General features: G+C 37.0%; 1 protein-coding gene across 2 annotated transcripts in view; it reads left to right on the forward strand.

The window, feature by feature from the left end:
• Positions 1 to 599: 599 nt before the first annotated feature.
• Positions 600 to 13,695, forward strand: part of FAP (fibroblast activation protein alpha) — a 72,498-nt gene continuing 59,402 nt past the window's right edge. Inside the window, exons 1-2 of one of the 2 annotated variants that reach the window (XM_059167169.1) lie at positions 600 to 824; positions 1,154 to 1,238. In XM_059167169.1, coding sequence (XP_059023152.1) covers positions 819 to 824; positions 1,154 to 1,238 — 91 coding nt within the window. In that variant the 5' untranslated portion in view covers positions 600 to 818. The remainder of the gene's footprint in view (positions 825 to 1,153; positions 1,239 to 13,695) is intronic. The other variant, XM_059167170.1, reaches the window with a different exon arrangement.

Raw genomic sequence — 13,695 nt, forward strand, 5'->3', positions numbered from 1 at the left:
ATTCTTCCAAAGGTCTGCTGGTAAATTATTCTTACTGATCTTTCCATCTTTCTGGCCTGTGCATATACACCTAACCCATACTAAATTTCGCCAGATGGCATTTTATTTCTTTAAAGTAAAGCAGTCGTGGGTTTAGACAGTTGAATTTTTAAACTTCTGTATTTACTGAAAGTGCATATGGTGCTATATGGACAAAGAAATTGTGCTGAAAGAAAAACATTTCTGCCCGCAAGTACCTCATAATCTCCCAGAGGAAGAAAAATGTGCAGTTATGTGGTGTATGTCTCACAAAATCTTATCTGGCTTTAATTTTCTTTCTCTGCTAAAAAAATAGATATAAGTATATTGTGTATACCTGGAAGTTATACTATTTAAAGTTCTTCTTTTGGTTACAAATAAAAAGGTTACACACAATACAATAGCTTGCCCAAGTGATCCATGAGTGATTTCTAGAAGAAAATGAAACATAAACCTGAACTTGTTAAAAAAAAAAACAAAAACAAAAACTAAAACTCTGTATGTCAACGTAAGCAGATGTTGGTGTAGAATTTACAAGGATGAGAAGGCTATAAAACCTCTCTTGAGCCACTCACAGTTCATTTCAAGGCCAAGAACGCCCCCAAAATCTGTTTCTAATTTTACAGAAATCTTCTGAAATTTGGCACGGTATTCAAAAGTCCGTGGAAAGAAAAAAACCCTTGTCCTAGCTTCAGCTTCCAACTCTGAAGAGCGACTTGCTTCTTTTCAACGGTTTTCACAGATCCAGTGACCCACGCTCTGAAGTCAGAATTAGCTAACTTTTAAAAACATCTGGAAAAATGAAGGTTAGTATATGCGGCCTCAGGTATTGCTAAAGGAGGAGGGCCGGCTGAGTTGAGTTCGATCACAGTTTTCTATTGTTTAGAAGGTGAGGATTTGTACATAAGTATGTACTTCCTGGAGTGGGTTGGGATTGGGAGATTGTTCTAAATATACTGTAGAAACATTTGTCCTTGCAGAGCTGGGAGAATTCCAGCAATTATAGCCAGATCAGTGGAAAACAATCAAAGGCTTTGTGGGGAGGGAGGAAGAGGATTTAGGTGTAAACAAAATCTTGCCATTTCTACTATTTAACAGAAACTGTGTATATGTCAATTTTCTCTGTTTTATGTAGACATGGTTAAAAATTGTATTTGGAGTTGCTACCTCCGCCGTGCTTGCTTTATTGGTGATGTGCATTGTCTTACGTCCTTCAAGAGGTAAGAATTTTCTCTGATTTGCTCTCCCTGCTTAGGATAGCTCCGAAAGTGCACTAACTCATGGTCACAAGTGATGGACCATTTCCTAAGTGCTTATTTCCCAAAGTAAGTCTGTTATTTCTAAGAAGACATATAAGCTCACAGATATGTTCTTGAGCAACCAGAAATACTGAGGAATTTAAGGCACGAGTAGGAAGAGATTCCCAGTATTACTTCAGCAATAGAAAAACCGAAGCACTATTCCGTATCACCCCCACACCCCCCACAATATCTGCTAAATTGCAAGTTTGGACAGGCCTTTAGAGAAAATATTTTTAACATAGCTTTTCATTATTGGATTGCCTTATGGAAAGTAAAAATAAGTAAGAATAGAAAAGTCACAACAGAACCTATAGAGTTTTGTGTTATGAGACTTTCCAAACATGTACGGAGGCAGTGGCAAAAACAGATCTCAGGAGTAGCTACAGAAAAGGTGAAATTGTTGCTTTAGATGCAGTAGCAATGATAGATCAGATTAGAAGACTATTATGAAGCAGACATTATGTTTACCGATAAGTGCATCCTTTCAGAAGGTTAACATTGATCTCGATTTGCTATAAGTTGGAAGATACTATGAACTGATATTGATGCTAGTTTGAATTTAAATTAAGACTCTGTCCACAAATAATCCAGTGATATTAGGGAAATAGTTTCTTAGGAAACAGTTGATGAAGAGAAACTCAAATTTTAAAACAGGAAAAAATTATAACAAAAACAGTTCTGGTGCCTTGGGGTCTAGGGAAAGAGGGAAAGTTTGTAATAAAATGTTGAAGGCTTATGATAGCTAAGGTGGGAAATATTTTTCGTTACAGACTGATGGTAAAGGAAGATCAATAGTAAGCTTTTAGCTAAAAAATAATCTGTTGCTTTAAAAAATGAAATACAGAAAAATATTTCGAAAAATTCAAATGCTAATTTCCACACAATTACAAAATGGAGAAGTTAATAAGATGCAAGCAGTGTTCTTATATCTTTGGTGTTCATCTTTAGTCCTTATTTCTTCTCTCTGCTGGTGTTCAAGGACTCTTAGGCTGCTGAGATATGTGTGTGTACATCCATATTTTTCATGGTTTTTCAAGTTAAAATTGTTTTCAGAGCAGTGTCTCACCTTAGTGGTTTAGGGCCATATTTCCCTCATACCATATGAGTATCTGTCAGGTGGTAGGTTAAGTCTAATTGTATTGAATGCTAATCCATTCAAAATTAACTCTTTGTTTGGGAAGAAATTTGCCAGTACTTGAAATTTCGCTCCTCAAAAATTAATGTTCTGAGAATAAAAGCGTGTGGAAATTATTGTGAGTTTATCCCATGTCCATAGGCAAGATTGGATTGCAATGGGCACTTTGGAGTTCAAGCCATCATTTTAAATGAGAAACATACTATAGTTACATATTTCTAAAATGTATATAAGTATATAGGACGTAGAAATTTGTGTAATTATGTACAATCTCAATCCTTACCTTCTTCCCAAGTGTATTATATTATATTATATTATATGTATCCTGTACATATAATACATGTTATAAAGTACATATAGTATAAAGTCCCTGTCATTTGTAACATAGTTTTCTGTTTCAACAAATAGGATTATTCTCAGAGAAAAGTAATTTCCTGAAAGAGTGAAATAATCAAATTAACTTCATATGAAATTTTAGTACTCACTGAGCAACAAAAAAATCACTAAAAAGCGGAGGTTTGTAACTTTTCTATCCATAGTATCATTCTGTTTGTTTGTTGAGAACTTCTCGAATGCCACTTGAATAACTTGTACATAGGACTATTCATCACTCCATTTCCCGAGCAGGACGAGGGTTGAAACCCTCCTTTCCAGACGTCTGTGTCCATGCAGCCCTGCTGCTAATTAGTGCGCATCTTCTGATCTCCCTCCTGTCTTCACACCCCACTCCTTTCCCAGGTTTGGAGCTTCCCTCTCACCTCTGCCCAGTGCCTGGTGAGAACAGCATCTAAGGTACTAAGGCAGGAGAAGGGAAGGAGGAACAGAGAATTCAACGCCAAGTAAGCTTCCAGTTAGCCTTCTCACACTTCCTCAGAAATCCCATTACCTCACATTGGCCTTAGGTGCCCTCATATTCTTAGCCCAGGATTTCTGCGCCAGCGTAAGAACAGTTGTCCTTTGAGAAACCTAAGGACTCACTTAAGAAAACTCGGTTCACTTATTTATTAGTGAAGTAAATCCCACCAATGACCTGCCCATCATTGTGACAGATGCTGGGGAAAGAAAGGTGCAGTGGTCTAGATATCCTTGTGAAAAGAAAGTTTAAAAACCCACTCTGGGGGCGCCTGGGTGGCTCAGTGGGTTAAGCCGCTGCCTTCGGCTCAGGTCATGATCTCGAGGTCCCGGGATCGAGTCCCGCATCGGGCTTTCTGCTCATCGGGGAGCCTGCTTCCTCCTCTCTCTCTCTGCCTCTCTGCCTATTTGTGATCTCTGTCTGTCAAATAAATAAATAAAACCTTTAAAAAAAAAAAAACCACTCTGGAGGCATGGTTATCACCACCAGAGAGGATTTCTGCCATTCCCCACCAGGTCCTGGTGAAAGAGCATGAGAGATGGGCTTTTCCACATAGGGAGAAGGTCCTAGGAAGACCAGCCTCAGTTCTAAAAGAAATGTAGAGGAATTAGGCAGGATTTTAGGAACAAATAGGAAAATATAGTGGTGAAATGAAAAAGATCCATTTAGATCCTCCACATAATAATAAACATAAAGGACAACTGTTTTTGGAAACTTCCAAAATTTCCCATTTTTATTTTCACCAAACAGGAAGCACATATGAGTTTCTGTTCTTTAGTCCCAGGCCATCCCCTTGACCTCAGTCTACCCCTGTTCCACAGATGTCTTTTCTAGTCTTCTGCCTCTGTTCACTTTCTCTTGTCTTCCAAAGCATCGCTCCACTTCCCCTGTGAAGATGCAACCAGGCCAAGAACGGACACTAACCTCCACACCTTCCCCTTATTTTTGCCAACCTCTGAAATAAATGCACAGATCTTGTTTTAAGGGATTTCATGATACACAAATACACAAAAAATTGGCATTGGAAAGTGATAGATGTTCCAGAATTTCATAAGTAAATTCTATATGGCCTTCCCTCACAATTTATAGTCTCTCAATTCCTGGACGGGAATTTGTGAAATTTGTGTGTGAAGGGACATGTAAAAGCATGAACAGCCTTCCCCTTGACTTCTGCTGAGTGCAGAGCTCCCCACATGATGATAAGCAAATGCTCCATAAGTATTAGCTGTTATTTTTTATGATTTAACATAAAGTGGTTGCTGAAATAATGACAGCTAGAATTTTATTGTGATCTTCATCCTAACAGACATGTAACACAAAGATGGAAAGTGGGCCTTCCTGTGCCATGTATTCCAATTTCAACAATGTTCTCTATTCTGAGAGTAGGGAGTTTTACCCCCGTGTATCATTCCTGCTCCTAACCCTCACCTCTTGGCTCGAAAACAAATATTTTTCAGAAACTTTTGCTTGCAAGGCACTAATATAGGATATTAACAGCTCTGACGCAAGAACAAGAGAGAAAAAGGAAGTCAGAGATGGGGCAGAGGATAAACCTGAAGGAAAGAAAAAAAAGAGAGGGAATGCGGCGGGGGCGGGGGGCAACGGGAAGTTCTCCTGGGCAGTGCTTCTAGTACCTCTCAGTGAAAGGAGAACCACTGTTAGTACCTTGTTAGTCCTCCTCACACTTTTTCAGAAATCCCATTACCTCACATTGGCCTTCGGTGCTCAGATCTCCCTGGAATCCTTGGTTTACTTTTAAACATTTTGCCTTTTACAGTTGTTTTGGGTTTGCAGTGTTTTATACAAATTCATATAGGTGCTAATTTTTAAAAATCAGATTTCACATAAAATTCTTAGATGTTTGACTCCTTTTGAAATGTTAGTTCGGGCAGCATTGGACCCATGGTAATAGTTGAGAAGTATGTGCTATCTTTAGGTGGGCAATGCATTCTCCAGTCTGCTGCAGACCCTACCACTTTGTAATTTATTGTGCTCAAGCTTCCACATTCATTTACAATATCTGCCTTTCTAGAAACAGTTGGCTTTTTAAAAAATATTTTATTTATTTATTTGAGATAGCAAGCAAGAGATAGCACAACTAGGGGAGTGGCAGAGGGAGAGGAAAAGCAGGCTACTCGATGAGCAGGGCGCTTGGTGCGGGGCTTAATCCCAGGACCCTGAGATCATACCTGAACCGAAGGTAGACGCTTGACCGACTGAGTGACCAAGGTGCCCCAAAACAGTTGGATTTTTAACCCTTGGACTGGAAGAGGTATATGATTCCTCCAAGGATTGAAAATAACAATCTACTCTATATGAAAAGCCTGAAATGAGCAGCCCAGAGTTATCCAATACCGACAACGTCCAATCCACAGTGGCCCCTAGACATGTCCATTATTTGTCCAGCAATTATTTGTTAAACACCTTCAAATACCTGCTACCAGTCTAGGGCATGAATGGCAAGGTCTCCATCCTTAGGAAAGAGCAGTCTGATAAAAAGCAAGTAAAAAAAATATATAAGATAGTTCAAATTCCTTAAAGCGTTATATAGAACATGTAGAGTAAAGGTTGTGTTAGACCTCTAGGGCTGCCAGAATGCAATACCACAGACCGAGTGCCTTCAACAGCTGGCATTTATTTTCTCATGGTTCTGGAGGCTGGAAGTCTAGGATCAGGGTACAGACAGGTTTGGTTTCTTTGGAGGCTTCCCTCCTTTGCTTGTAAATGGCCACCTTCTTGCCATGTCCTCACACGGCCTTTTCTTCATGCACACATACTCGTGGTGCCTCTTCCCCTTCTTGTAAGGTCACTGGTTATACTGGATTTGGACTCCATTATTATGATTTCATGTAATCTTAATTATGGGCCTCCTTAAGGGCATGGTCTCTAAATACAGCCAGATTGATGGTTAGAGCTATGGTCTTTGAATTTGGGGGACACAATTCAGTCTGTAATGAAGCTCGTCCAAGAGGCTTCTGTGAGATGATGTTTGAGCTGAGACCTTAAGGACAGAGAGGACACAGTTCTCAATGCAGGGATAAATCCTCAGTGCAGAGTAAAATGCCGGCAAAAAGTCCCTGAAGCAGGCAAGTGAGTCCAGGGAGCCAAAAAGAGAATGGTAGCTGCGAGGTCAAGTTACATAAACAAGTTAATACAGGAAAATATGTGTATACATATATATATATACACATACATATGTATTTATGCACACACATATAAAAAATTTGTAGCGATTGCTTCCTTAACTAGGTAATGCCCTATACAATTCATTCCAGGAGATAGCTGAAACCATAGACAATTTAGATAGAACAGAAATCACTATTTTGCAAGAAGAAATATAATTTAGAATGTCTGCATGTAGAAATCCACTGGTGTTATTTTTGTTATTACTACTATAACCTCAGTTATCACTTTTTGTAAAAATAAGATACATGTGAGGCAAAATCATCTTCAAAGGAGATATGAATATGTTTTTAAGGTTTGAAATTTTCCCAGTATCAACATTCAGAACTGTAAAACAGATTCCCTCAAACATTTTGAGGGTTTAAAGCTTATTTTTTCACTGTTCTTTTGGAGGAAATCTGGGGAAGTCTGAAGGGTTGAAGAAAAGGTTCAGGAAGTTCACAGCATAAAGGAGCCTTTGAGTTGAGTGTAAATGAATCAACTTTGCAGATTACATTTCCGTAATTTGCACTTGGATTTTAAAATCACAGAAAATGAATCTTGGCAAACTTTCTCCAAGTTTTGCCAAATTCTAAATAATATAGAAAATAATCCCAGTCTTTGGATGAGTCCCATAATCAGAGGAGTTTACCTGTCTCTGATTTCCAAAGCGAATTGTTTTACAACTTACACAAGAACATCTAGTCATAGACACACCTTGAAAAAAAAAAAGTTCTAAAGCTCAGATCGGGGATGTGTAATCTGGGATAAAAAAGTTTTTAAGAATGAGAGACCTCAAAATGAGTTTTAAAATATATTGTAATAATTAACACAGTAGGCACAAATTGAAATGAGCTTTCCATAAGATAATCAGATACTAGTAGTCTTTTGTTAAAAATGTACTCCCTATTTATATGTAGAGGAAATAACTTATTTTTAATTTCAGTATCCTTGTAAAATAACAAAAACTATGTAGTAAAAACTGAATAACTTACAGCTGTTATTAACTTTTATTTCTATTAATCATAAGAATAATATGATTGTTTAGCATCTAAGTTAAATTTTTTCATACATATTATGATTTTATACTCAGTAGAAAACCTGATGTGATAGAATTCTTTAAAGGAATTGAATAGATATACAATGGAATATTACTCAGCCATCAAAAAGAATGAAATCTTGCCATTTGCAACAACATGGATGGAGCTAGAGGGTATTATGCTACTAACATGTCACAAGAAAAAAATTACAGACCAATATATCTTATGAAAATAGATGAAAAAATCCTCAAGAAAATACTAGCAAACCGAATTCAGCAACATCTAAAGGATTGTATACCATTACCATGTTTACTTTATCGAAAGAATACAAGATTTGTTTAACATCCAAAAATCAATTACTCTAATAAACTTCATTAATCGAAAAAAAGAACAAAAACCACATGGTTATCTCAATAGACACAGAAAAAGAATTTAACACAATCTAGCACCCTTCCATTATAAAAACACTCAGGAGACTAAAAATAGGAGGAATGTCCTCTATTTGATAAAGGACATCTATAAAAAACTTACAGCTACAATACAGTGATAAAAGATACAGTGCTTTCCCCCTAATATTGAGAACAACACAACATTTCTGCTCTCAACAACTTCTGTTCAATATTTTTTGGTGGTTGTACCAGGGAAATTAAGTCAGAAGAAGAAATAAAAAGTACCCAGACTGGAAAGGAAGAAGTAAAACTATTCCTATTTGCAGATTACATAATCTGGTTTATAGAAAATCTCAGAGAATTCACCAAAAACTATTCAAACTAATAACAACTTTAGAAAAGTTACAAGACACAAAATCAATATATAAAAATCAATTACAGGGGCACCTGGGTGGCTCAGTGGGTTAAGCCGCTGCCTTCAGCTTAGGTCATGATCTTGGGGTCCCGGGATCGAGTCCCGCATCGGCCTCTCTGCTCAGCAGGGAGCCTGCTTCCTCCTCTCTCTCTCTCTGCCTCTCTGCCTACTTGTGATCTCTGTCTGTCAAATAAATAAATAAAATCTTTAAAAAAATAATCAATTACAAAAACAAAACAAAAATAAATAAATAAAGACCAACCCCCCCAAAATCAATTGCATTTCTATAAATTAGGCATAAACAATACAAAAAGATATAACTAACAGAAAAACATCCTACATAAACTTAATAATCAGAAAACTAAATATTTTTAAGATTCCAGTACTCCCTAAATTTACCTACAGCTAACTATAATTCTTAAATGTTATTCTTACCCAAATCCCAAATAACTTGCAGAAATTGACAAGCTAAACCTAAAATTCGTATGGAAATGAAAAGGACCCAGAATAGCTATCTTGAAAAAGAACAAAGTTGGAGGAATCACACTTGCTTATTTCAAAACTTACATAATCAAAATAGTGTGGTGCCTGCATAAGGATACACATATAGATCAATGGAATACAATTTAGAGTCCAAAACTAAAGCCATATATATATATATATATATATATATATATATATATATATATATAAAATTTATTTTTGTAAGGGTGCCATAACAATTTAATGGGGAAAGTATTTTCAACAAATGTTTTTAGGACAACTGGATATCTACACTCAAAAGCAATGACAACAACAACAACAACAAAAACCATGCTAGACTTCCTTCCTCATACAATACATAAAAATTAACTCAAAATGGATCAGACTTAAATGTAAGAGCTAAATCTATAAAAGTGTTTTTTAAAGATTTTATTTATTTATTTGAGAGAGAGAGAAAAAGAGAACATGAGTGGGGTGAGGGGCAAAGGGAGAAGCAGACTTCCCGCTGAGCAGAGATCCCAATGTGGGGCTTGCTCCTGGGACTCCAGGATCATGACCTGAGCCAAAGGCAGACACTTAACCTACTGAAGTACCCCTAATCTATAAAAGTGTCCCTCAATCTACTAAAGTCTTAAAACATAGTAATGAATCTTCATGTTCTTGGGTAGTCAGTTTCTTAGATATGACCAATAGCACAAGCAACAAAAGAAAATGTACATACATTAAACTTTGAAATTCAATGCTTTGGGTTTACAAAGGATACCACCAAATAAGTGAAAAGAATGCCCACAAAATGGGAAAAAAAAGTTTTCAAATCATATATCTGATAAGGGACTTGCATCTAGAATTTATAATCAAAAATAAAATCAATAATAAAAAAGCAAATAACCCAATTTATATATGGACAAAAGGATAGACATCCCCCTCAAAAGAAGGCATACAAAGGTATAAGCGGTATACAAATGACCAATAAGCACAAGAAAAGATATTTAGCATTATTAGTTATTAAGAAAATATAAATCAAAACCTGAATGAAATACCAGGAATGAAGTTGTAGGTCGAGAAATTAGGCATCCATTATAGTCTACCTAGTGAGAAATGGCTTGGCCTTGGGGGTGCAATAGAAATGAAGAAAAGCAGACAGCGTTGAGAGAGATTTTGGAGACTGATTTGGGTCTTGGGTATTGGACAAAGGCAGTAAGGTATGAGGGTGGTCAAGGATAACTCCCAGGTATTTGAGTTAAGAACTAGACAGATGATAGTGCCATTAACTTAGAGAAGTCTGGAGGGACAACATGGAATTCTTTTAATCTTAGCTTTCAACATATTGATTTTGAAATGCCCAAGAGGTATGCAAGCAGAGATGTTAAGGAGGAGGTTTAATAGGTCTGAAATCCAGTGGGGGTCAGGTGTAGCAGCGATGGTGGAGGAGAGTCAGCCCAAGGGTATGTAATAAAAATCCTGGGAGAGTGAAATGGCTGAGGAAAGTGGTTCTTCAGACCCCAAGAACACCAATATGAGCCACACCAAAATCGAAAGTAGAAACTATAGGAAACTGAGCTGGCAAAGGAGACTGAGTGAGCCTTCAAAAATAGAAAAGGCTTGCTTTCACCTTCAGGGTGAAATGCTAGTAAGCATTGCTTCCAATGCTTCCAATGCTCTACTGCTCCTATTCTTATGCATTATGTTGACCATATCTGCTCAACTTCAAAGCTTTAGAGATTTTGGAAAAAATGCCAAAATCAAAATAACATAGCACAGGACACCTGGGTGACTCAGTCGGTTAAGCACCTGCCTTCAGCTCAGTTCATGTCCCAGGGTCCTGGGATCGAGTCCCACATCGTTGTGGGTGGGGGGAGGGCAGAAATCCTTGCTCAGCTGGGAGCCTGCTTCTCCCTCTGCCTGCTGTTTTCCCCCACCCCCATCCTCTCTCTGTCTCTGTCTCTGTCTCTCTCTCTCTTTCTGACAAATAAATAAATAAAACTCTTAAAAAATAAAATAAAATAACATAGCACAACAGTCACATAATACACAAATAGACTTTTAAAAACCTGACAATTCCCTTGACTTATGTTGTACACTGTTATTTGTAGAAAGAACCATGGAAAATGCTTTCAGAAACTGGGAGATATTACATTCTTCAGTCACCTCTTTGCTTTGATGAATCTCAAATTGCCTCATTTTCTCTTAACCTACATTTTAAGGTGTAATTATTCTAACCTCTTGTGTGTTGCTTGGTTCTTGACCTTACTTCTGTGTTTGTTTTCTTCTTCTGTTTTTGTTTTGACGTGTGCTTTCACTTTAAATCCCAATATAGTGATAAAAGGCCAACCTCTAAGATCAGATGGAGTAGATTTAAACTCCATCTCTGTTATGTATTAGGCAAGTTACTTGACTTCTCTGATTTCCACCTCCTAATCCGTAAAATGGTGTTAATAAAAGTACGTATGTCCAAGAGTTGCTGTGAGTATTTAATGGGACTGATCCATGTAGCGTGCTTATTACTTATAAGAACTTAGTAAATTTTACTGATCTAAAGATGACTCGGATCTATTTTTTTCAGAGTTATCAGCCTTTGTTGAAATATAATATTAGTTTGTAAGTAGTATATCTCACACCCTAGTATTTTCTACACTTTCGCTTGTGGCAGTCACTCCATGTGATGAGTTGGCTGGAGTTCATGCCTTCTCCCAGACAGCATCTCTGTGGAGCCCACAGAAGCACAGGTATGGTGTGCCTGGGAGCTCCAGTCACCTTCTCCTAGGTGGCACGTAAGCATTGCTTCCAAACCGAGTTCGAGAGTGAGAACAAAATGACCTGCCAGCTATTTGTGTGCCCCACTTAATAAACCATATTTTCTCATTTGGTTTATGCTGGATATTAGAGCTAACATCAGATGTCAGCTGATGTTATTTTTCAGGACTGGAAAATTAAATGATAGAAATAAAAACAATTTTAATAATGAATACACAAAGTTTTAAGAAAGAGTTCAGAAAATAGTGAATCACTACTTATGAATCATTTCTGTAAATTGTAATTTCTTGGATTTGTAATTGAAATAATTTTCAGCGTTGCTTTTATAAGTTGAAAATGCAAATAATTAAAGTACAGTTCGTTAGAGTGTTTAGGCAGTGTATGAGTAACTTGTGCTAAAGGGACCAAATTGAATTTAAGGGCACTGTCAGGAATTCGGTATTAATCAAGTGAATGTCAGTTACGTGTAGAGGAGAGATGTGCTTTCAGAATTCATTTGTGTTTCTCAGTTATTTAAAGTTAAAAAATTATGGATGTCAAAACTACACTTCCACAACAATTGGAAGATTATGTTTCAAATTAAAACATTATTTGGAAAAGGGCATGGAAATCTATTTATTTATTCCGTAACTATTAGTGGAATATTTTTCAAGTGACTGAAACTTGTTTAGTGTGATTGATGCCATGGAGTGGCCCTTTGCATTGACTTACACACATACACACATGTTAAACCACTAGACAACAATGACCTCTCTGCTTTCCCTGCAATCTTCCTTTAATCTAATTGGGGGCAGAATCAGTCTCCTTACCTTTTCTTCATTCTTCAAGGATCAGCAGAAGGAATATTCCTAAAGAAGAGTCCATTTGGACAGAGCCTCGAAACAATGAGCAAGAGGACTATATAGGGGCAGAATGTTAAGGAAGACCATTAACAACCCTTGAAAGCCATGATCAACACTTGGTTATAGGGTGTCTGTGGATTGGTATGGAGGCCAACCCCATCCATGTACCAGGATTTTATAGGCAAAGAGAGATTTCACTGATAGGCACAAGAGTTCACTGAATCAAGTAGATTCAATGAAATCACTAAATTGCAGAATCATCAGCTGGGGGACTTGGTAAAAATAAAAGCTATCAGGGTCTCAAGGCCTAGAGGATTCCAGACTAATAGGTTTGAGATAAAGGCTAGGAATCTGTTTTTCAAAAAACACTCCAGACTCCAAGGACTAATTTTCTTATACATTCTGTAAATGAAGACATGTCCAAGTAGAAGACTATACATATATATATATATATATATATATATATATATATATGAAATTCACAACATGGACGTAGGTAAAGAGTAAGGGCAGGCATATTTTTGGGGGAGAATTAATGAAAGTAAGTTAACATAAAATCTGTTCAGTTGATTTATTTCTTGATTCAACAAACATTTATCATGTTCCCACTCTATGCCAAGCAGTGTCCTGGCTACGGGGCATAAAATAGTCAGAAAAACCAAATACAGACTACTGTCATAGGTAAAGACCTATGCCTGATGCAGCTCGCATAAATATCGAGATGAAAACAGTTCATGTACAATAAATTTAGGAAAGAATTGAGTAGCAATAACCCAATGGCATTTTCATAGAGGCCAATGGAAGGCCATTTTCTGCTGGTAGCTGATAATAGGGTTTAACACTATAGTGTAGTAAAATATAATTATGTTTATGGTCTTTCTAGATGTGCAGAGAACTAAAACTTGGATTGGAAATTCTGAGTAAACTTCATGTTTGATAACTCATAATATGTGACCTAATGCAACTTCTCAGTACAGATATGTTACTCCATTGCATTGATGAACACTTAGTCATTTTCAGGAGAAAGAAAAGAATGCCTAAATTTATATTCTTCTCATTTGATTTGGTATTACTCTAATCCAAGTCTGGCTCTGGCATAATCACACTTTCCAAGCCCTGGCTACAGCACAGGTGAGGTTAAGAGTAATTGCCTACCCTAAATATGTGCCATGAACTTTAGTTATTTCCACATCAGTATAGCTGGCTCCTCTGGATATGTTTTCTGTGCCTCCACTCATCTCTTCTTGGGTGTTGGTGGAGCTTATTATCATTATAGTAATCAGTAGTATAATTAATACATGTT

The sequence above is a fragment of the Mustela lutreola genome, chromosome 3 (assembly GCF_030435805.1).
Source record: "Mustela lutreola isolate mMusLut2 chromosome 3, mMusLut2.pri, whole genome shotgun sequence".
In the NCBI taxonomy this organism is placed as follows: Eukaryota; Metazoa; Chordata; class Mammalia; order Carnivora; family Mustelidae; genus Mustela; species Mustela lutreola.